The 26,155-nt window shown below is 31.2% G+C and overlaps 1 protein-coding gene across 8 annotated transcripts; it reads left to right on the forward strand.

Moving 5' to 3' along the window:
• Positions 1-1,116: 1,116 nt before the first annotated feature.
• LOC143255787 (uncharacterized) lies at positions 1,117-21,282 on the forward strand. Of its 8 annotated transcripts, none has more exons than XR_013030847.1 (5): positions 1,313-1,606; positions 9,089-9,299; positions 11,377-12,624; positions 14,976-15,087; positions 15,911-21,282. XR_013030847.1 is itself a non-coding variant. In XM_076512000.1 (4 exons), exons 2-3 carry the CDS (start codon positions 9,182-9,184, stop codon positions 12,588-12,590), a joined length of 1,332 nt encoding a protein of 443 aa, XP_076368115.1. In that variant the 5' UTR covers positions 1,117-1,606; positions 9,089-9,181; the 3' UTR covers positions 12,591-12,624; positions 13,479-15,453. The 8 variants fall into 8 exon arrangements, 6 of the variants coding, with proteins under 6 accessions (XP_076368115.1, XP_076368113.1, XP_076368111.1 ...); XR_013030846.1 differs by having other exon boundaries at positions 1,315-1,606; positions 13,479-15,087; XM_076512000.1 differs by lacking the exon at positions 15,911-21,282 and having other exon boundaries at positions 1,117-1,606; positions 13,479-15,453.
• The last annotated feature ends 4,873 nt before the right edge of the window (positions 21,283-26,155 follow it).

Raw genomic sequence — 26,155 nt, forward strand, 5'->3', positions numbered from 1 at the left:
TTGTAGACACAATGCATTTGTTGTCTTCTGAAGCTGGTAATAATACATCTAGTTTTGTTTTGTATCGTTAACAGTTTACTTTAAATCTTCTTGACGACGAGAAACCCACTTGAAATAAAAATGTATCTCAGAACGTCTGGTATGGGTATTAACACTTTCTACGACTGGTTGACATAGCTTTTACTTGTCATAACGTAATGGATAAATATGCAGTTCATAGTTAAAACTTGTTTGAGGTATTTGTTTGTTCTGGTGGGGAGCGAGATCGAAGTTACGCCAAATCGGAAAATGGTCGCTGTCTCTGTTCTGTCCAACATAAAATTCTAAGCATTTCTAACTAAGCTCTGAGAAGACAATGCATAAATGTATTATTTCACCTGAACTTGTACATGTGCGTTAAATCTTTTAAAAATACAGAGTCTGTATTATTTGTGAATTGCAGTAAACGAGATCAATTTGTTATTGTCCTTCAGTATTCAAAATTTGTATGTTTGGAAATTGAGATCCCGTATCACAGTATAATTTCTGTTATGGTTTACTATATTATTAAATAATTTTGTGTCCAGGATTCTGCTGGGTGCACAGTATATTCCTGCAATTGAATTTTGAAGTTATTTGTTATAACAACATCTATGGCTATGCACTCGTTTGAGCTTTCAAACTTTATGTTAGCCATTGTAAGAGTTAATTTATAGATCAAGGTTATACCTCTTGTTGCTTTTCGCGTTTCATTCTATCGGTATTTAGGTCTTTGTGTGGACGAGGGAGAGTCAACTACAGTCTTGACCTCCTTCTCCTACGTTGCTTCTTCGCTTCGCTTTCATCCTTGTCGAATTTTTGGTATTATAGACCAGAGAGGGTCAGTCAGGTTCACTTGGAGCTCTTCCTCTTGTCAGTGCTATCAATTTGTTTGCTGTAGGGTGTTGGTGTTGAAACTACACGTAGATCGAATGTCCATGTTTGTTTTAATTCTTTACTTAATATTAATTGTCAGATAGGTAGTTTATTTTTATTTTAAGGTGTTAAGATATAAGGACTAAATTTAAATGAGTTTTATAGTTTAGTGATCGGTGGCTTGATTACGTTCTTATTTCTAAAATAGATACTAACGGGAGAGACCTCTTCCTTCTCGCTTCGCTTCTTTATAGGTATTAAGGTATGTTGATAATTATATACCCAGGAGGGTCAGGAGCAAAAAGACCTCTTCCTTCTTCGCTTCGCTTCATGGGTATTTGGGTATGTTTAATTTTTCAATACCCAGGAGGGTCAGGTGCACAAGACCTTTATTTTAGTAAAATAAATTTGGCGCTCTTCGATGCACTTTCTACGATTGGTTGACATGGTGTTTACTTGTCATGACGTAATGGATAAACATGCAGTAGCTGCGATGTCGTCCAAATTAGATGAAGAGTCAAGGTATATTCGTAGAGTAGAAGTTAGGTTGTCATAAAGGAGCATTGGAAAGTAATTTACCGTTGCGTGTTAAGCCTATTTCTTGTTCAACAATTTCTTCTTAATTTGCACATTGAATATTGGGTTATAATTTGGCTTTATATTTACGAGAACGTATTTTGACTTGAAGTTAAACAGGAAAATGAGTTATAAGGTAAGTAAATGTACCTTGGTTTATGTATATGTAAATTATCAGTGACTGTGATCTGTAAGTGTAATAGTGCTATAGTATGAACTATAAACATTAAACAGTAACATTAACGGTATTAATAATATTACAATAAAATTAACAGCTACTTACAGAACTGCAGAATTTAGAAATTGTATATAGGACTTAACAAGTACAGGAGAGTTTAGTACAGTATGAATATTGTAATCTTGGCGAGAGTATACAACAATATTAATAGCAATAACTAATAAATTATAATGGGTAAATAATAGTGATTATGAACTTGCTGTGAAGATTGTGACATATTACACGGATATTGTCACGATCTAAACTTCTGTAGCTCAGCTTTAGTACTGTAACTTGTAAGTTTAACTTAGTTTTACTGTTTAGGCCAATTATAAATTTAACATCAGTTTGATGTTTTATAACTTAGTCTTGTGTATTTTAAAACTTACGATATTTTGTAGACTGAAATACATAATTTTGCACTTTGGAGAAGATTTTTTAAAACATTGTGCGATATAAATTATATAATTTACGAAAGAGATTAAGACCTTAAAATAAATTAGCTTTGTATAGTTAATGGTTAATGTTTAGTTAATGATTTACATAGTGTTAGTAGCCTGCCGACTTTTGAACTTCTAGTGAGCTCATTTTAAATATAAAATATTTTAACATGAAGTATCGACATAAGCCTAACTATCTCTTACAGTTAAAGAATGTTTTGAGAAATCGATCTAACCATAACGCCAACACAGTAGCAAGTAAATTTCTACGCTGTGTATGAAACACATGATTACGCTAATTTAATAGCTTCCATAGTATTTACATTGATTTGTCTTTTTCATACTTGTGAGTTGTAACTTGTAAGCTTAATGAAAATTTTTTGTAGAGAACATACAGTATCACAAATTTTGACAGACCAATTTTCTATTGAAACATGTACGATGTAGATAATTTTAATTTGGTTTACGATAAATAATTTAAGTCCTAAAGTGTAAATAATAATAAAAAAAGAACTTTCAGAAATAGAACAAAATCAAACCTTTACTTGCATACACAATGAAAGTGTTAAACTAACAATGGTAAAATGAGTTATAATGTAGGCCAACTGAAATGGAACTTGGTCGTTTTTCAGCGAAGAGATTGGTATAGATTGATTCTGCTGCTTTTTCAAGTTGCAATCTGTTGTTAGGCTTGTGGGTTTAGTTCACCCATTGTCTCAATTATACAATTTATATTCTCTAACACCAATAATCTGTGATTAAAGCTGAAAGTAAAAGAGAGTATATTTGTTAATCACACTTTGTTATATCCATATAATCCAGTACACACAAGGCTATTTGCCTAATAGTTACATATTTGAAATGTAATAATAATATTTGTAATATATTTATTTATTTTTGAGAATAATCTTTTCCACTGTTTTATGAACATACTATATGTACTACTCCATTCTATATTTTGTAAAGTATTAGCAAAAATGTACACGGCTTAACAGGGTTCTCATTCATTTCATCAAACTCTCATCTGCCTATATTTGAAGAGAAATAAGAAGAAAAACAATGTAATCATTCTTTTCAAGTTTATATCATATGGATAGGAAAAGTGTTGTTCTGTTTTAGAATAAAACATTTTCCTGCAAAATTTCCATAAAATGTTTTACCCTTCTTGGAAATATCGGTATCCTTTCTTGTGATTTATTTAGAATGAGAATTGCCTCTGTTAGGGTATTCAATAATTTTTTTTACAAGTACAAACGTTTAACTCGTGGCTTCATCTCTCATCTGGTTTGAGATCTAATTACAGTTTTGGACTTAGAAGATCAAAATCTTTAGATTGATGTATTTGACCACACCTAAAGTCTTGTACATTAATTTTCTTTAATCCTGCCTAAAAGTACTTCAGTTTGAGGGTAGACTGTTAGAGATATTGATGAGTAGTAAAGTTTGGTGTATATATATATATATACACACACCCCATACTTGGTACTGTTGGCACACAAAAATATAGTTAATAAAAAAGTCTTGTAGATTTCCTTAATCCTGCCTAAGAGATTTTCAAGTGCTGTGGATATTGAGGATCCCCTTTTGGTTAAGCATGGAGAAACTTTGTCACCAGCATCTAGTGATCTTTTTGAGTCCTTTAGCCTTTGAAAAGTTAGTTTGAAATAATTTTGAAACCATTTCTTTTTTATATGTGCAAGTAAGAAAAGTGTAGCATTTGTTGTACAACCATATATTTCCCTCTTACTGTTAGCAGTGTGCACTTAGAAAGCATTGTGTTCATCCCTGTGTAGTGGCATATGATTGTTAATCAGAAAGCCAGTATATTGCAACAAAGCTAAATGAAAGAAGAAAAAGTTATACTTTATTGACTAGTTTTGCATAATTCAAAAACATTTGTCCCCACCATTACTCTAAAAGGTATGGAAAACAAATAAAATGGTGTTACTTTTCTCATTGTTATTTCTGTTCATGTTGTTTTTAAGTGTTCATAAACTACTGGAAATGATGTTTTTTATAGTCTCAATTTTCAAACCCTTATAGGTCTCGTGGCTAATGGCATGATATACATTTTTTGACTCAAGCTTCACCTTACACTAATTATGTAATTCAGTGGTTCTGTTTTGGAGACACTGTTTTACTGATGCCTCCCACTGGTACAGCACTAAGTCTACAGATTTAAACTGGTAAAATCAGGGGTTTGATTCCCCTTGGTGAACTCAACAGATAGCCCAATGTGGCTTTGCTATAAGAAAACGCATGTGGTTGTACTGATTCCCACAAGTATCCATAAAATGCTGTTTCTTGAGTACTTTTTAAAACCCAGTCAGTAAATTACATAATACCTACCATATATTTATTTCACATGATAGGTTTGATTATTATAGATATTTAAATTATTTTAAGAAAATATAATTATACTCCAAAGTAGTAAGTTGTTACCTGACATTACAAGAACTTTAACCATGGCCTAGTTGTGTCATCATGTTGAACTGTTTTTTATTTTGTGGGAGCAGACATATACATACCTCTTGATTTCCTGCTGCATATGTAACCTCCACAGTATTTCAACTACTTAGAAAATGCAGTTGGAACAAGGAAGTGCTAAAGCTCATGTGAACTGTTTTTTTATAGGATATTTACAGCCAGATAAATTTTTTAAGCAGAAGGCAATGATAATTAATATGTAAATAATGGGTCACTGCTTATGCAGCTTGAGTGATTTATCCATTACTATTACAATATTCTTTAATCATGCTATTGAGTGGGTTCTTATCTGTATGAAATATATGATACAAATTATGATAGCACAAATGCATTACATAAGTATTTGCTAATCATACCACTATCAGTATCAGTAATGTAAATAAGAAAGATGAAATACCTAAAGACTGACTCCTGAGGTACTCTGATAGTAACAGTAGCCTAGTTTGACTGAACACCTTTTAATAATAAATATATTGCTCTCTCATTCCTGCCACCCAGCAGTCCAAATAATGTCGTTAACAAACTTCTGTTAATGTTAAGCTCATCTTTTGTACAATGCCTTAAAACACTCTTAAAAATATTACATTCTATCCTTAGTCCAGATAACAAGCAACACAATTGACACTGATATTGTTTAACAAACACTAAATGTACAACAGCACTTGAAGATAGCAGCTAGTGTTCATATGTTCCATAAATATTTTTATAGTATTTCCATTGACAGTTTAGGTTAACGTTAAATGTATTTTTTTATTACTATTATTATACTTTTATTATAAAAATTAGTTTGCATTATTATTTTGTTATAAGGATTTAAGACTAAGCTAGATTTCCAAATTTCCTAAGATGGCAAAACATTGTAAGAGACAATGTTACTGGGTGTACATTCAGAAATATCTAATTGTTAGACATCTCTGTTAGACTTCAAAATAGAGGTTTGATGTATAATCTCTGACCTCCTTTACGACCACAGGAAAAACCTTGCTTTATCCCTGTACGTTATCATAAGAATGACCCAGATGTTCAGTACAGATTAAAATCTCAATCATACTACAAATAGCATGTAAACAGAACTATAAGTACTTTACATGCACTGATGAGTAGTGAACAAACCAACTCCAGAGTAACTAGTTGCCAAAACACTTGATAAAGTTGGCTGAGTAAGAAAAAATTTTGCAAAACTACAAATTTGTGAATTCGTCTAAGTAACAGTGTTGAAAAGGCATAGCTTTCTCTTGTCTTCAGATTATGGAAACCTAAATGCACGACTGAATTATGCTATCTTGGCTAAATTTTTTTAGTTTTACTTATAACCTTCAAAATAACAAGAAATAACAACCAAGCTAACAATACAGTAGTAGCTATATTCTATATTATGAGCACCCACACAGAGTTTCCAAGTAACAAGCTGCTCTCATATCATGTGTAAATGCAGAATTGCTTATTCACATGTGCTTTGTGATCAACCAACAGCTGTTATCAACTAGACATAAAAACATGGACTGGATATAGTTTATAGATCTAGGTTCTTTTGGTTCTCTATATTTCACTCGAGGGTTTTGTGATGGACAAAGTAATTATATCATAAATGTCAGTATCTTGCACAATTTTACGTGATTGCTTCAAAATGAAAACAAAAAATGAGTTGTATAATTTATCTTTGCATTGTTTTAAACCTAAATGTGGCCTATTGACATCTAAGGTTGTACTTTTAACAGTACAATTTTTGAAATGTGCCTTTCAAAGAAACAAAGAGAAAAGGAGAAAATTTTATGTTGATAATCTTGGTCTTTGCCCTAGCAAAGAGAGAATATTGCTGAAAAAAATATAAAGGGTTAGAAAAAGTAATGTTGAATATGTGAAACAAGCCTTAGCCATTAATCCAGTTAAAGAAAAGGCTACTCAACCTGACTAGATGAATGAAAAATGATATTAAAGATATCAGGAAATGTCAAGAGATGGCTCTAAGAAAAGCTACGAGAAAGATAGTTCTAAAGCCCAGTCACTTTCAAGATTAGTACCAAACTCTATGAGACGTGTAAAACATATAAATATGAAGATTAGGAAGTAGGAACGACAGCACCAGTAGATAAAGAAACAGGGTAGGAATGGGCAGGATAAAATTATTGTACTTAATAGTTTTTGATGTGGTGCAATCTCAGAGTAGGTGTAACCATCATTCTACCTGTTCCTACTTCATGTGCTTTATGTAACTTGATACTTGTTTAAACTAAATGAAAGGTGTGTGTGTGTATGGCTAAATTTCTCTGTTGTAAACTTTGTTTCAATAACTAAACACGTATACATTTGTAATCAAATTGTGGCCCTAACAAAATACATCACAACATAAGGGGAGAAGAGTTTGATGTCAAAGTAAGATGCAAAGTTCCAATAGCCCTACTTTGCTTGTGAGAGATATTATAGCTGTCTGATTGGTAAGGGATGAGCCAAAAAAATAATATCAGAAGTTGATTTCTAATATATTTTTTTAAGTTTGAGTATTTAGAAAGGATCGGCTATTGATAAAATTCAGTTCAAGTCTATAATTGGATCAAAATTTAAACTAAAATACAAAGTAACGAATTGGTATAATAATAATCACACTAACTCTGAAGTTGCACTGTGTTTACAAAACAAAACTGTTGTAAAGTTACCTCACCCATCTGTAACTTATTTGGTTTCTTTTTCGTGCTCCCATTTCTACTTCCTGATATTTTCATTTAACACTCCTACGAAAAGACGTTTCTAGTCCTGATTTTTCCAAGCCCGTTCCCCTGGCTGTGGTTTCGCTAGATAGTAGATAGGGACAGTGGGAATGTCGTTAATCCATTCATTAATGGATTTAAATGGCAATTTCATTCAAATACAAAATTATTAGCCTAACATTAATAACCTTTCAAGTTGCTCTGGGGCCTATTAGGCCCCTCTTTTCGTAGGAGTGTTAAAAATTTTTTATACTTGTTTACTTTTAATCTGTCTTTATTCAATTCTGGTCATTCCTGATATTTCTCATGAAATTCTCAGAGTTTGGGAATATTTCTAATACCTTCTCTTGTTAAAGTGGAATAAAATGTGTAGAAGTTTAGCCATCTCATAATCTTTTAATAATAAATGCCATCATTGTCCTTTAATGAGTCAGTTCCCAATCTTAACATTTTGCATACCTATAATATACTTAAAAGAATTCTTGCTGTTAGTTTCAATATTATTAAGTAGCTGTTTTTCTCAAGCTCATTTTGTATTTCTTAATTTGTTTTTAACCTGATTCATTAATAAAATATTTTGCTTACTTTGACCTGTCTGCTGTACAGTCTAATGAAATAGTCTTTACTGAATACTCACTGATGTGATTTTCTTATCTAACCTTCTGTGTACCATCTTATTGGAAGTCTTTTTAAATACACAAAATCCCTAATTTTTTAATCATTTAAATAAGCAGTATCTTCACTTATAATAATAATAATAATAATAATAATAATGAAAAAGTCAATATATAAGTAAGACAAATTATTTTAATGAATCCATATTGGCTTTCTTTTATGGTATTCTTATAAACGATCTTACGAAATTTCTTTGATCATGTTATAGAATCTTTCTCTCAACAGAAACCAGACTACTGTGTTATATTTTCCTGGGTGGCCTATTTCACTTTTTTTAAAAAACTGGAGTAACAGTAGCAGCTCCTTTAGGTCCTCAACTTTTCATTGCCTTTCAATCTGACAGAAACGAGGAGATAGGAGCTTGTATATCTGATCTTTACTTTTTTTTTTAAGCTCAAATAAAACATTGTTTGGCTATGTTTATTTTTATGTTGTTAGTTTCAACATTGCCAACCAGCTGTTTCTTGTAACCCATGTTTTTAATTCATAATTTCTATTTTGACCATCTCTTTAGATTTTCTATAGTTTTTTATAGATCTTTCATAGTGTATGTCAAGTTAAACTTTTTTTATGGTATTACTGATTGTCTCTCATGTCATTTGTCAGCCAATTTCAGAAGTTTTGACCTTGTGAGTCTTCTGTTTGAGAACATGCTGTCTTAAATATATTTTTAAAAGTGTCTCAAATCTATCCTAGAGGTATGATATATTACTTATTCTCAATTTAAAAGGAAAGACTCAAAGATTTATGGATCTTTTCTCAAGTATCCAAAACTAGACATAATCTGATTTAAATGTTTAAAATCACTAGGGCTTAGATAAACTACCCACTGGGAGATTTCTTAGAATAATGGAAAGTTAAGGATGGGATTGAACTCCCAGATATTGCTGAAAACAACTATATAAATTCTAAATATCTGAGCTATAGATAGTTGTTTAGTTTTCAGAGATTATATAATTTGATAGGGCTGATTTCTTTGTTGGATGGCCTTCTCTTACTGAATCTTTTCCAATACAATGGGAAAACAGTTTTAAAATATATAGTTTTTATCTATATACTTGTACTGTATCCTTAATTTGAGAAAACTTTTACAGGAATTGCTTGTTTTCCTTGTGGGAGAAAGATGAAGATTGTACAAACTCAAATACATTTTCTAAATCCTGGAGGCAATCTGTAGTTAAGGGCTCATGATGACATCCATTCAGACTTGTCTTCCTAACAACAACTGTAAACAGCCTTTAAGCTCTGTAGTTCGTAGCTCTAGTTTTCTGAGACCTGGTGGAGGGTCCTTACGACAGAATGCTGGTAGGTTTTTATTTTTAAAAAAATTATACTTGTTTATTCTCTTCTCATGTGTTGTGACTATATTTTTGTAACACAATCGGTAATGCATGTCCAATAATTGCACAAGTTTCAGTGATTATAAAAAAACCTTTGAACATTTAGCAGTATATTATTAAATAAACTGTATTTTGTAATTGTACTTTGTTTTGTTACTTCATATTTTGTTATGGTTTGTTTTATTCTAATAGTATTTCTAAAATTTCTAAAATATTAGTTGACTAAAATTTGTTTATATATTATGCCAGTTAACCACATTTTAATTATTTTTTTGTAAGTAACGTATTAATGGCTTAGTGGAAAAAATCTTTTCTATTCTTCTCTGTATATGTGTAGATTTTTGTCAATTTTAAATTGTGTACGTGCATTATCTTGGATTAGTGATATTAACAGTGCTGAGATTCATATATGTTGTCTGAAAATAACTCAAATTGCATCTGTTACAAATACATCAGAAAATAAGGAAAAAGAATTGCATGTTATATAGTAATTTTTCTACATATGTATAATAGTTTATTTTTAGCTATAATTGAACACTGGATGATGAATCATCTGTTGTGATATGCAGCAGCACCCAGTTTTCTTTTAATGACTTAAAACACTCCAGTTATGATGAAAAATAAAGCTATCAATTTACACAAAGTTCAAACTTTGATGGTAACTTTATACTCTGGATTTTAATAGTTTTGAAATTTCTTTAGGTTGTCTAAAGTACACGTCACTGAATGGCTTAGTTATAAACAACATGGGAAACTGTTTTACGTGAAAAATAGGCTAAATCTGCCGATTAGTTATAGATACAAAAGTTTTTAGCTCATGTAACTAAACACTTCTGCCTGTATCATAACTGGTAAAAAGCTAGCAAGTTGATAAATATGGTTACTGAAACTTCATTAATATTACAGTGTAAAAAAAGATGGTGGATAATATCTTCAAGCAGTTTCTTCATATTTAAATTGAGTGTACAACTTTTGTATATTAATATGTTCTTGTACTTTGTTTTAATAGATCCTTATCTTGCTAAGCACTTTTATAAGTGCTCAACAAGGATGGTAACCCATGACAGAGTATTCAGATACTGTTAATAACTACTTGATTAGTCTTGCAGTGTTTCCTATTGTGTGCTTATTCCAAAATATTTTCAAATGCCATAGGAATTAAATTAGTTACAATCTTAAAAAATATCTACAGATTAGTCTGCTATAATATAAACCATGAATTTATAAATGTCTTACTTTTTAACTTTACATGGTGCTTAAGAACTCCATATTTATCATGTAATGTTTGTTGGTTATCTAAGAGTAACATTGTAAATGTCTAATATAATGGTTAAGTAAGCTGATTGTTTTTTCAATGCTGAGCAACATGCCAGTAGTTATCTCATGCTATACATAAATGTTGCCACTGCATACTTCAGGTAAACAACTATGATAGTTCTTCCCAGCAATATTATTATTTCTTAAAGTTGTATTCATGTTTGAATTATGTGCACAAAGGTTAATATGAAGATAACCTTTTATACCATGCAGTGTAGGAGTTCCAGAAGATTTGTTTTGAAATGGCAACAGTCCAGGCTTTTCTAAAATTCTTATCTATAACAAAGTCATCATAGACTTGAATACTTTCACAATATGTAAATCATACTGTACATCTCTGTGATCAGCAGTTGACTTGATAATATAAATAACGATGTTGATTCAAGTCTTGATTTTTGATGAGTATTGTGAATAATAATCTATCAAATTAATTAACCTTTGAAGTAGATTTTACTTTTTCCATTATATACAAGTTCTGTTTCTGAAATTTAAAATTATCTTGGAACATAATGGCTTAATGTTTCAAAATCTTTAGACATCATATGAAAACTTGTGATATTTTCAGTTATATTACTTTCTTTATAAAATGCATCAACATTTGTACGTGACTTCTAGGACAGTGAAAAGGATAGCATATAATGAGGCACCTTACTGTATATACTAGATCATAAATATTTTATTTACTGTGATGCTAAGCTGTTTAAACTCAAACATTTATTCTCTAGTTCATAGGAAAAGTGCTGTAGAACGACTGGAAGAGAGCAAAGCCAACTATGTCAAGTCTGAACGAGTGCTGGATAGTAAACAATCTTTCAAACATAGCTCCTGTCTTCAACTGTCTTCTCGCTCTCACCTGGACTTTTTGATCATGGGGACGTCTAAACATTCACATACATATGAAACACTGAATGGTGATTGTAGAACTGTGGGTCAGCAAAGACCAGTTATCAGGGCTCGAGCCAAGTCGCAGTCTGAGTCTAGAGACATTCCTGTACCTAAAAAACTCTCTCCTTATCACTCTACAAGCCAAATGACAGAAAATTTGGAACAATTAACTGTTAGGAAGGAGACAGAGGTACTCCATCACAATTATGCTGAATCCCCAGAAAGAGCAAAAGTTCACAGAGGTAATTCAGACCCTGTTCCCAAGGAAAATTGGATTTCATATCAACCAAACACACAAAAGTCTTATAGCATTCATAAAAGCATGCCAGACCTTTCTCCTGCACAAGCAAAACTTGCTGCACAAGCTTATTTGCAGTCACCTTCTGAGAGCTCGGGAACATCATCTTTTGGATCAAGTCATTTGAGATATGAGATAACACCAAGACCCAGGCTTTTCACTACACCTGATTATGTGACCAGAAGCTCTTCTTTTAAATGTGATATTTACAGTGATGAAAACAATGAAAAATATGGTACTAAGAGTGACCTTGATGAGCTGCTGAAACAGACTAACCAGCAAAAGAGTAGTAATGTTACATCAGCATTAAACACCCCAAGTTCAGAAAATAGTGGTATGCGAAGAAAGCCTGTATTACGTTCCAAGTCGGACATTGGGTACCGATATGGTTGTAACCACCATTCTACAGCATCCCAACGAATGACTACTCAATGCATTCCTGAACTTGAGAGATTTTTTAACAACATGGGGCTGGAGTCCAGTGTATGGAAACAGCTTACTGGTACTTCAACTGCTTCTTCTCCACCCCAGTTCTTTGGCTCAGGTAGTTCCATTAACACTGATGACCACCAGTCTCATGTATGCAGTGAAGATTCCTTCCAGGATGAATGGGATGATGGTGGAGGAAAGGATGGTCTCAGGGGCCAGGATCTACGAGATCACGGTCCATTGGAGACTTCTATTGTCGAAAAAAATGCCCGTGTCATCAAGTGGCTCTTTAATTGCAGAAAAGCCATGGAGTGTAATGAATCATGATAGTGACATCAACCTAGCTTAGCAACTCTTGAAGGTATTGATTAATGTATGTTGTATATTGGTGTTTCTTGTTTTTTGTGTCATACATTGTACAGTCATGTATATGAATGAGAACCAGTTATGATATACTTCATTTTTGGTCTTTTTACTTCTCCCTTGTATTTCTTTGACTTATTCTATGTACATGTAAGTATACCTTTTCTATATTTTATTCAAACTAGTTTCTTCTTTGGTACATTCTCACTTTTTTCACTTACTGCTTGATTCAGTGAACTACAGTATCTTTTTTTTTTCTCCAACAGTACTTTGCATGTGAAAATTTGGTCCATTGACATAAAATTCAAGAAATATTGGTATATGGATAAAAAGACAAACTAGAAGCAGATGAAGAAATTTATAATTTGAGAAATACTAAATGCTAATATTAAGTCTTTCATACTTTGCTTTAAATGGGTATTTCACTACTAAGCTAGGTATAGTGTATAGAATTAATATTTTAGTGGAGAGGAGTACCTTGTGTATATATTGTGTAACTTGTTTTGGAGGTTAATTGTTTGAAAGAGGAAGTTTTCTTGGTTTTGTTCATTTTCTTTGTTGAAATCTGCAGTATTAAAAAGTATTTGAAACATTACTTTTTGGCACAATGAAACAAATACACAAGTTATTTTGGTAGTTTCAAATTAATTTTGGAATACAATATCTAAGTGTCACAATTAGAAATACAGTAAAGATACCTGATCTTTAAAGATACCTACCTGATAAAACAACGCATTATGAGTAACAGTCTAAGTATATTAAATCTGCTATTTGCATTACTGGGATGATTTTTAGTTTCGATCTGAAAAGGTAATTGGGAGTTAATATTGTTTTGTGTTTTTCTTTGATCAGGATCCAGAGGAATCACTATTGCTAAAGCTGACATCAGTACTTCCTCCTTAAGTTGGCATTTTAACAGACCTTTAGAATGGGACATGCACATGGTTGTGTGTGGTTTTTTTACAATTTTCCCTGTGTCAGGGAGAAATGTTGTTTTTTTATATTGTAGTTGAGTCTTTAGGAAATTTTAAGCTACATTTTATTTTCTACATTCATTTTGTAAACTTGATTGTGATATGAATGGTGAAACTGAGGAAGGCATTCATATTAAAAAGATGATTTGTGTATGTATGTAGAAGTTTCATTTTCATCATCATTATCTCTATGCCTACAAAAATACTTCCTTCTAGAATTCCAACAAAAATTGTATAAGCATTAACGGTACAGCAAGAAATTGATGTAATGTTTTTAATTGCTGTTTTTAGCTTTTAAATAATTTGATTTGATACATTAGAATTAAAATTTAAATTTTTCTCAGAAAAGGTAGTTATACATTGTGTAATTAACACTAAAAGGTATAACTTCAGAAGTTGTGTATATCAGTGTTTAGCATTCAATTCATAACAGCAATGCTTAACAGCTCAACAGTACTGCTAAAGTGTATTTTATTTAGAAGTATGGATTCTTCTTATTAATCATATTTCAATAATATAAAGTTTTCATCATTAGTATAAATAGGTATCATACATTTTCCACAATAGTTTTCACCTTTGGAGGTATACATAGTTCTGTGATAGTGCCACTTACATTCTGCTTGTGTTTAATCTTGTCTGTTTTTATATAAAAATGATGAGAAATTTTACTACTGAGACTGACATTGAATGCATGTTGAAAGGTGTGTAATATATTTTTCCAGAATGCTTCAAACTGTAGTCTTGTGTTTTCCTTTCTCTCTGGCTAACACTAACAAAGTATACAAGTTCTATACTTTAAGATAATACAAATAATGTGTTGTTTGCTAACACAGATTATCAGTTTCAAATAGTGACTGTCAAATGCATCACCTGTATACAATGTTAGTCAAAAACAATTCAAGAAACAATTTTTATTGTACTGTTTATTAATCAGCCAACAAAAATAATTACGAATAATAGGTTGATCACTTGAAGTGAGCAGTACTAACATACTAGTGCTTGCTATATTTCAGAATTTATTCATATTATAATAAAACATTACTGACATTATGTAAAAACGGTAATACAAAATATGTTGCATAAATTGCAGAAGATACCCTCTTGTATGGTTCATAATGATTGAAAAAATAGCTTAAAAGAGCATCTTGTGTAAATTTGTATCCCAACTGTGAAACAAGGAATATTAGTTTTCTCAAATGTGATGCAGTGCTTTAACTCTTGTGCTTTTATTGTTAGAACTAGCAGTTACCTTTTTTCTTCAATGTCAGAACTGTTATTCAGTATTATTTTATTTATGGAATCAAAATTTTGTAATTAAAATTGTGGTAACTGTAGATATAAATGTAATAAAAGTAATTTTTTTTATGTTTAAAAGGTTAAGAGAATAGAACATGTTGGATGAATGACAGTTCGTGTAAATTGAATATGCATGCTGAAATTGTAATAAAATTGCTTTGAAGTGGAATTGTGCTACTAAAATAATTTTGGTAAGGAAGATTTTATTAATTGGATATTTAATAAGCATCACAAAATAAGTTGTGTAAAAAAAAAAATTGTGGAATTATAAGTGTGAGCTTTTATGCTGTGTTGTATGTTAAATATTTTTAACATGTTGTTCCAGTGTAGAGTTGCTAGAAGATTTAAATTTCTGGTGTTAGTTGCATTAAAAATATGCACATGGTTCATTTGTTTAAAAATGAGAAGAGTTCAAAAAATAAGTAATGTAAGATTTTCTTATTTTTTATTTCCAAAGGAAAAATCTTCAAGTCCCATTTTCCTTAACTTTTCTAAAATATATTGAATATTGTATGGAATGATTGTTATAGATGTATTAAAGGTCATCTTTGCACAAAGTTTGTTGGTTTTCTGACAAACTTCACTTTCATTCACTGCATTGTACTTGTTTCAATGTTTGATAGAATATTGTCATGTTTTGATAAACTTATAGATATACTGTCAAAGGGACAGTTACAAAGGAAATGGTCTTCTGTGACACCAAGTACATGTACTCATGGAAAGTAAGTTCATAATTAGACATTGTCGTGAATATGCAAAGAAACTTAACACATTCTATCTCGCTTAATAAATATATAATCTGTGAAATCATATTAGTGATATTAGGGGTGCACAGTGAACCAAATGATATGCATGTGCATATGAAAATTAATGAACAATAGCAGAAAAAAAATTTATTTCAAAGATTAAAGTTTGCAGAGTAATGAAGTGGAAACAAAATTGGCAAATTTGAAACACCAGTTTTGTTAGGGTATGCATGGTATGAGAGTAAGCTTGTTTTTGTTTTTCTTTCAGAATTTTCTATTAATATAGTTGTGATGAAGTCTCGAGGGACCACACAGTGAAAGGACACATGTATTCTAGCACAACTGTTGCTTTGCACCTTGAATATGAATTGCCACATGTAAATTTAAAATTTCTCTTAACATTGTTTGGTTTATGGTGAGAATGCTGTATCTGTTGTGTTGTTTCATTTAACTTCACTAACAGAGTTTAGCATTTTGATGTGTTATAATATAATACAGATTGTTGAGGTATTGTATTAAAACCATTTTGAATACACAAATCAACAAGTCATGAGAGCCTTGGCTGATATAAAGTGGTTGTGTAATAGAATATGAAATTATAGAAAAAAATACATTTTAACATTTTTTTTATGGTTTGTAAATAATGTAATATTACCAAAAATTAATCATTTTCTGGTGGGGGGGATTTGAAATTTGGGATCTAGAGGCAGTAAGCAACATGTGGAATCTGGTAACAGATAAGACACAAACACAAAGGTGAGCAACAAAAATCATCTATACATATCACAAGCAAGCCTATCTGGAAAAGCAACAACAGTCATTTGTACAAAAGGTACAGTTGTGACATGTCCATTTAGCAGTTGCATTCTTCAAATACCTAGAGAATTAAATAGGTATTGATGTAACTTCAAACAAAGTTACCAGACAGTGTCTGTGGATTTCTGCAAGATAATAAAATTGAACCAGGTACTTGGAACCCATCATTCTAATTTAAGAGCTAGCTTATGGAAAGCATGCTGAGAGCAGTAGTGTGCTTTTGGCACCACAGCTTGTGATAACACATTTTGTGATGGAAACTATATTACAGGCCTGTTGCCAAGATAGATGATGACTGCATGTGGTAACATAGACTGTAATGACATGTAAGGCTCCAGGTTTATTTTAATATAATTTACTCAACCTCTGTATGACTTACATTTGATACCTTACAGTATCTTATTGTGGTCTCTGAGGTTGATGTTTTTTAGTTTATTTTTTATGTTAGCAGTCAGTGTGGTGTCACTGTAGACATGTAACTAGTCTTAAGAGAGGCAGCATTCTTTTATTACTATTTTTTGTCATCTACCACAAAATCAAACATGGTGTCATCCAATTAATGACCATAACTGTTTGTGTCAAGAATGCATTCAGTGCTCAATTTAATCTAAGTAGAAAGAAAAGTATTTAATTCAGTTATTCCCTAAAAAATAGTATGTTTGGCTGACTTTACAGATGGAAATATTTAGTTTTTTGCTAATTTCTCTCTTTGGTTTGTAACCAGCCTAATGAGTGTTATTTATTTATATAGTAACATTTTACTTTAAAGAATAGTTTTCAGATAAGCATGTAGTAATGTTCTTTAGTTTTCTAAATCTGTATATTTATTAATTTATGTATAACTCTTGAAGTTTTTTTATTACAAATAGCAACATTGAGAAATTTGAAAATGCATTACATCTCATGCCCAGCTGAAATACAAGAAACGCAGTTCGTTTAATTCTACAAATTAGTTTGAACTGTAACCAGTACTACATATTGTTATTAAACATGTACTCAACAATGCAATGGGTCCCATGGATTCTAATATTATTACTAGGCTCTGTTATATATTAATTCTAATTGTATTACAAATATCTTTGAGTTTTACTGTTATACAAATGGTCTGGTGTTTTTGTAATTGTCATCATAACTTAATATTGCTGTTATATAGTTCACAATATATTTAGCTTTCTACCAAGATTTATGTAGGTAATACCTTACATGTGCAGAGGATCATTTGATTTGTACATTTCTCTGAAATTGTATAGGTTAACTGTCACTCTTTAAAAACACAAAGAAAACTTGTACTATTATTGTTGAAATTTTTACTTTTTTATGATTATAGTTTTTGTATGCTACCGTAGTTGAATGCAGCCTTCCATTCACATTTTTTTACATTTCTTATTGTTTTCTATTACTTTATTTGATGGATACTATGGTAGATTTTGGTGAATGATTTAAAATCCAGTTAATCTGGCCTGTATGGAAATAAGATTTTGACCAACAAAAAAAATATTTTGCTCTAATAGAAAACTAAAGGTTTAATTTTCATTAGTAACACAATGTAACTGCTTTTCTACTCTGTCTAATTCTCTACTAACTCAAATGTGAAATTCTTTAATAGGTTTGATGTTAATAGAGGGGGTGCAGCCTGTATAAAGCATGCTTTTCAAGGTGAAAGTGCAGTTAAATATAAAATATACAACTGTGATTGTCAGCTCTTTTAATGAAAAAGTCTTCATACTATTAATAATTAATCCTAGCTTAATGACAGTCTATGTTATTTACTCAAGTTACCAGCTACTGAACATTTGCTTATGTAATGAGATGCTTTGACAGACCCTTAAAGCGTGAGTTGTGTTTTTTTAATTATACAATACAACCAGCTTACAAGTATGTCAGACCATTCTTTGATAGATTGTTTAGGCAGAGTATTCATGGTGAAACTTTGTAGAATGGATGGCAACAGACAGTTGCTGTGCATTCTACAAAATTTTATTATGTCAAAGCAATTAATTCTTCATGTCTGATATGTGACCTTAAGAAGGTCTTCACCACATACACTACAAAGAGGAATACTGACCCTTATTATAGAAAGGAAAATCTATAACAATACCATAGATATGAACCACACACACTACAGTTAAAATATTTAAGTTCCAGTGGCTCAGTGAAAAGTTTGTGGGCTTATAATGCCAGAAATTAGATTTTGTTATGCTGTGCAGAGCACAGCTACCCTATTGTGTAGCTTCATGTGCAGTTGTATAGCTTTTATAAAAATGTACTACACTTTACCCCTAATTTCTGAGCCAAGTAAAATTACTTTGCAAAATACTAAAAACGAAACTCTTACCTACCCCACCGTTAGTGACAGTGTCATGATTTTACATTAACTGAGTATATGAAAACATAGCTTCTGTAATTAATGAACATGTTCTCTACTAAAGTGTTTTAATCCTTAGTCTATTATGTGCCCCAAACTAAAATTACTTGATTACACACATATCACTGTTTACCAGTATACTATTATATTAACATCCATGTACTTCCATACATGGATAAACCATTAAACTAGCTTCATTACTTGCCACATTTTCTTTTCTGGTAGTATATGTAGCACTTTATGTAATATCCTTTGTTTTACTTTTGCGACCACTTTATATCCTCTGTAGACTTCCATGATCAATAACCTTGTGTAAATTATCTGTTACTATGTTGCACTCTTCTCTTTACTCCTTAGTATACAAGTCATTGTTGCATAATGTGTCATTTTAAAAATGTAAATATGAATCCAATGCTTTGATGTTTTTGACAACTCTTTCACTAAACTCTGATAGATTTTTCAAAAGTGCTTAGGTTATCAAGTTTCTTAGAATTTGACTGAAATTATAATGTTGAGTGGTTTTGAACAATGGTATTCAAATGTTACTTTATATGCTTTGCTAATGTGCAAGATGTGCTCAATAATTTGAATTGGGAGTAACTTGTAGGTCAGTTAAAAGCATATTTACAGTTTAACAGTATTATAGTGTTTTAGCTTATCTTTATAACTTATTAATTTACCTAATTTTATGTCTAATACATTCAGTTGTTTAGCTTTCCACTATATCGTGAATCTTTTATTGTAATTTATACAACTACCTTAAGTTTCTGTGCATGTGCCTTGTAATACCATATTGGCCCAAAAAAAAAATAGCTGTTTTCATCAGTTAACCTTTTTTGTTTTTTAAATACCATCAAAAATCTGTGTCTATCAATCACAAGTAGTGAGATCAGATAATTAGATATACATGTTAGGGACCAACTCAACAGTATCTTTTTCCAGAGTTACATTCCTGTTGTCACATTACAATGTGTCCCTAAGAGTTTTTGGAGACCAATGCAAACCATAAGAGAAACAGCTGTTTTAATGCAGTATCATATTCTGAAAGTAATATAGAGGTTAACAATTGTGCATCAGAGTTGTACTTCTAGTATTAAAAACATGCTGGCAGTACTTGCCCCAGTATCATCCAAAAAGAGCTACTAGAAGTAAGAAAAATGTTAAATTTGCTTAAGCATGGTGCTGACATAAAATTATTTATGTAGGTTAATATCCCCAAAGGTCTGAGGTGCTCCTTTATTTTTTGTTCAATTTATTATATAATGAGCTTTGTATAAGCCAACAAATTCTGCAGCAACTCTAAGCACAGCCCTACAAAACAATATATTCAATTAATAAAAAGGTAGGAGATTAATATAAACTTTAAACTGTAGGTCGTTATCTTTGATATTTTATTCACTACTTTGACTCCAAACATTTGTTTAAAAGTTCAATAATTTTACAGAAGAAAAACTGTATGCCTGCAAGTGGAAAGGTACCTTTCATAAAATTATGTTTATTTTCCTGAAACGTACAAAATAAGTTTAAAATTGTGTACACTGCCATTTGTTGGTGCTTTCTTTTCTTAATCACTAGAAAAAAAATTTGAAGCTCAATTATATTACTGAAAAATGTCCATATTCAATATTAAAACAACTTTTGCAAAAATGATTTTGAGAGTAAAGTAAAATTTTCAACTTCATGTTTAACTAAAGATTTATTTTTCTTAGTTCTGACAGTGCCTGTTGGCAAATGAAAGATTGTTATATTTTAAGAAGTCTTTGTTTTAGTTACTTTCAGACCTCAGTAAAAATAGCTGATCTCTTACATTGATGAATACGTGCATGTAAATTTAATCAAAAGAAAAATATAGGCTCTCTTTCTCCTGTTTGTTTAGGCAGTAGTATTTTATATTTTATAAAACTTTTTCTTGTTTTGTGTAAGTGATACTACAGGCTTCAACAGAGCAATTCTTTTTTGTTACATTACACAACAGTAAAAAGAGTAAGTTTTAAGTTAGTGTTAAAAGGTAATGGAAAGAAATATAACATTTTGATAAAACTTCAATTTTATTAGTTTACCTTGTATCTTTAAATAAAAAATTATTGGTTAAGAAGTAATTGTATGTTGTAATTCAAGCCTCCTCCATAAAATTGCCCAAACCTATTATGTAATTAGGGAAAAATAAATCCCACCGCTGGTTAGTTTAACCTGATATTCGTTTCAAGTTAGCTACTCATTGTAGGCTTACTTCTTATAGTATGTTAAATTGTATTCAAAGGTGACACTTAAATATTGAGTCAAGGGAATGTGTAGTGCAAATTTTGTTCAAATGTGTCTGTTGTTATCAAACAGTGGATGTAATTGAATTTACAAACATTGTGGGCAAGTTGTTTTATGAACAGATGAAATAAAACAACAGCTTTCAAACGTTTTAGCTATTGTGTGTGTACTTTTCTAAAAATAAAATCTGGAAATTAGTGTTTTAGTACCTGAATGTTTTTTGTTTTTTTAACACACATTTGAAAATTATATAGTAAAGACATGGGAGGTAGAAAACTAATTTAAGGGATATAATGCAAGTAAATATTAATTTACTGACTTACATTTTAAAGAATGAGCAACCTTGAAATGATGTATTCAACCTAGAAAATACAAATTGTGTGTGTATACACACACACACACACACACACAAAGAAAACTGTTAAAAAGTTACAAAAATTAGTATACTGTTCAGATTTAGTAAAAATATAGAAAAGACCCAAACTGTGTACCCTTATACAATTAGTTTTCTCTGGGTGTTTCAGTTATTGGTATAAGAGAATAAAGATAGTCACACATCTCCTAACACATCTATTTGAATTCCTCAATTTACTGTACTTGATGCACATAGACTATGGAGTTTGACAAAATACTGCTAGAAAGAGCTGCTTTAGAGGATATCCTGTTCTTATACAGATCAATATTTTCCTAAAGCTGCACTAACCATCCCTGATTTAGCAATGAAAGGCAAGATGGAAGTGAACTAGTATCAACACCCACTCTCAACTCATGGGCTACTTTTTTACCAACAAATAGGATTAACTATAATATTATATTGCCCCCCTAGCCAGGAAGGGAGCATGTTTTGAACCTGCAACCCTCAGATTGCAAGTTAAGCACCCCAACCAGGCCCCATAATTCTTATATTAAATCAGTGAAAGATTTAATAGAACATTTATATACAAGTTTTATATCTAAAATTGGATGTGTTATAATTGTATAAATCTATATAAATACAAGTCCTGTCTATTGTATGTCCTTATAACTACTTAAAGGGTGAACTGATATTCACCCAAGTTGGTACGGAAGTTCATTATTTCCATGTAATAGTACGTATACATTTTTAGTTTTTCACGAGCATTTTTTTTCTCACTACTTCACAAAAGTTGGTTCATCGAGTCCATACATTTTGTGGTTTTTATGAGCATTTTTCACAATAACATATAAGGAAAGCAACTTTTAATATCTCGAGATAACCTTTCATTAATCATAAATTTACATTACTTCTGTTCAGGGGGTGGGTACTTTAACTAGTAGGTAATATAACCTTCAACTTCTGTAACTTTAAATATCTGATAGAGAAATACCACATATAGATGTTATTATACGATTTTGGATTCTTACCACATATATCTTAACAATAGGCCTGCAGTGTAAGTATCACTGCTAAAAGGCTATCATATCCAAAGCACACTACTGCTCCTTACCTGCTTTCCATAAGCAGGGATAGCACTTATCCACTGAATTTCAATATTCCAATCATAAAGAAGTCCACAGGCACCATATTCAGTAATCTTACTGGAATATCTTCTTATAGGTTAGTAGAATATCCATTTTATTCTATAGCTGGTTCAGATATGCCATGATTGATTATAACTGAAATCCCTACATTCTTGGCCTTGTTTATAGTATTTCTTTGTGGAAAAATTGTCCAAACAATTAGTCTTATAATAAGGAGAGCACACCTTGACTGTTCTATCCACCCTACTAATCCTTAACTTCTCTTTAATACAGTATTCAGCAATGACTGTGAAGCCCTTACAAAAAGATTTGAAACATGCCATGTATCATTTGTGGACTTTTTTTTTCCTCTTTCTCCTATTGATGGGCAGAAAATGACAAAAGGCTTGTACCAGTTATGAAAATACATATAAACTTCATTGATTGTACCATATACCATCATTTTCTAGCAGCTAGATTCCATTCATACAAATTTCCACAGTTGGTCATCCTTTTGTGAATATGTAATGGAAGTAACTTGAGTTGTCACTTTTCCAGATAGAAATCCTTGATTGTGTTGTATACTGTTGTTTGGCACATGTAGACAGCTTTTGTTTTAATTGACCGTTACTAACAAAAAGATGATTAGAGGTATGTCTTGTTGCACATCTCTTCCTGGATGGTCCTTCTTCCTCTTTGTTGTTGTTCACTGCCATTAATGCAAGAAATTTCCTTATCTAGGATATTCTAAATTCCTAATGTCAGTACATCTTTTTTTGGATTGGATTTATGAATATTTTGTGTCAGAAAAGGCTGTTACATACCAACTCTATTCAGATAATGGTATCTGATTGTCACTCAGTGACATAGCACATCTATGGCCTCTTAAGTGCAGAGCACATTTTTGAGGCAACATACTGCATACCATAAACTCCCAAATTTAGTGTAAGACCATATTAACCACCAGTGGGTCATATCTAGTGTTGTTCTACATACTAAGCCCATGATTCTCAATTATTGTAAAAATAAGATTACTGTGTAGTTGGTGTAGCCTTGAATTTATCATAAGTAATGTTGTGTTGTACAAATGCAACAGGGCATTAAGGTGTAGATCTTAAAATAAACTGGTATGAACCATCAACAATTTGACATTTTTTAGTTTGACATCACAACACTGAAAAACAAAGAAACTAGGAATTACACTTTTATATACTTCCTCTAAAACTAAATTAGATAGAATAATAGATCTTTTGATTAGAATATATAAAATCACAGTAAGAACATCTGAAAACCTTTTATCATCTACTTTAGAAAATTCTTGACAGAATTTGCCATACAGAGCATTAAAAAGTAAAACATAGAAATCTTACTACAATATTTTCTAGCTGTCTGTACGATCAAGATTTATTTTATCAATAAAAAAATTTCAAAGCAATAATACTTAATTTATACAAAAGAGATTAATGTAGAATCCTTCAAAAAGGTTTTGAACATTCATCAAATTAAAATGTAACTTCTCAAAAGCATAACAAATAGTTGTAATCCACGAATTATTTCACATTAAATCAAAACCTAGTCTCTGTCCTCCAAAAGTTGCTTTTAAAGAGTTGAATGAAATATATACAACAGTAACCTATTTACTCAGAGTTGTCACTAGTTATAAAATTATTGTACTACTCTGAAACTTCTCCTTAGCAGAAACTATGTGCAACAAAATCTTTCTCATACCTTTCAGTGATATATCTCATTACATAACGGAAAAAATAAATTATAAAAAACTGGTATCCTTAAACAAGGTCGATAAAAGACAGATAATATACCTTCTCCTTTCTATACCTTAGTACAATTTACAAAATGAATGGAAGTTTTCCTCAAGTTATTTTAAAATATCACTGCAAATCTTGCAAGAAAAACAATTTCATGTATTGAATGCTTGCACAAAAAACTTTCTCTTGTTTCAGCACTAATTTATTACTTACTATAAATATTGCATCTGCAGGACACTATTTTATAGAGGGTTAATCACACTTTATATGTTGGTGTAGTGGAATGATGCCACATAAATGAGCTACAGTACTACACGCAACATGTTTAACATTTACTTAATTTTGTTCAAAATGAATTCCAGACCATTCAAAAGAATTACACCACTAGAGAAATATGTTAGTAATTTCTTTGGGAAGATATTCTAACATTAAGATTTTTAAATGTGGTGGAGTTAAAATACAAATCACAGAGAACAAAATCATTCATTGCTCTCCACAGGTGTGTAAACATTTGCACAGATCGAAATTTAGGAGTAAGTTCTGAAATCACACCTAATATCAATTCCAAGCAACATCTTCCTCCACAAAAACAATCCTCCAACCCAAAAAGTCATTGCAATTAAGCTGAGCCTCTTGGTAGAGTCAACAAGATAATTGCCTTTACAGATTCACTTTTTTATCTGAGAAACTACAAGTCTATTCATTCTTTTACTATGCATTAGAAACTATAAGAATCTTCCATAATGGCTCAGATAAACCAAATGATAAGGTAGAAAACACTATTTCCTGTATAAAATTAAGTTCATTTCTTGTGTCTATCAATGCAGATACATACTAAACTGTAATGAATTAAAACCTCTCTGAAGAACTTGGGAACACTCACACTGTATTCATATAAACAAATAGTAGCACTGAACTGAGAAAGATAAGTTTTGGATACCCAGTGAGAATATTCTATGCAGAGTTCAATGTCCAAGCCTCACAGCATATTCAATAATAATCTACAAATTCTGGATTAAAGTTTCAACATAATTCTGAAGCCAGAGAAAGCAACAAACTGGTATATAGCTTTTACCTGAAGAAATGTTAGCTTGTATTTCATAATACTGTTTTGGTAATGTCACATAACTGGTATAACACCTTCACTACAGGTATTTACAGATCACCAAAATACTGGAAACAGGTATAAACAGTGATATTTATTCAGCAACAAATATTAACAGTATAAAGTTCTTACATGCAAATGGGTGATTAAATGTATTATTATGGAGATGATTTTAAGTACTGGGTTGTTAATCATGTATCAATGAGCTAAAACATCACAATCATAATTATTTGGAAAGATACTTCACTCTAAAGCTGATCACAATATAAGTATAAATGTATGTTTGTTACAATAAGTTAGATATTCCCCAAGCTATTGCTCAGGTTCTATAATTAAGAATTAGAGAGAAAAATCCAACAAAGCTGTATTAAGCATCACATAAAAATAGATACACCTCTTATGAATTTTCTATAAACAGGGAATGTTAATACTAAAACAAAATATATTCTTAAGATTAAAATTGGGCCTGGCATGGCCAGGTGGTTAAAGTGCTTGACTCATAATCTGAGGTTCATGAGTTCGAATCCCACTCACACCAAACATATTCACCCTTTCAGCCATGGGGGCACTATAATGTAACAATCAACCCACTATTCATTTGTAAAAGAGTTAGCAGTGGGTGGTAATGACTAGCTGTCTTCCCTCTAGTCTTACAGTGCTAAATTAGAAATTGCTAGTGCAGATAGCCCTTGTGTAGCTTTGCAGAGAATTAAAAACCAA

The sequence above is a fragment of the Tachypleus tridentatus genome, chromosome 7 (genome assembly GCF_004210375.1).
Source record: "Tachypleus tridentatus isolate NWPU-2018 chromosome 7, ASM421037v1, whole genome shotgun sequence".
NCBI lineage: Eukaryota > Metazoa > Arthropoda > Merostomata > Xiphosura > Limulidae > Tachypleus > Tachypleus tridentatus.

Bases quoted from the DNA above. Each gene is read 5' to 3' on its own strand.
- LOC143255787 (XM_076512000.1), top strand. From the start codon at position 9,182: ATGATGACATCCATTCAGACTTGTCTTCCTAACAACAACTGTAAACAG. The intron at 9,300-11,376 runs GTAGGTTTTTAT...TTTATTCTCTAG, and splicing joins GTCCTTACGACAGAATGCTG to TTCATAGGAAAAGTGCTGTA.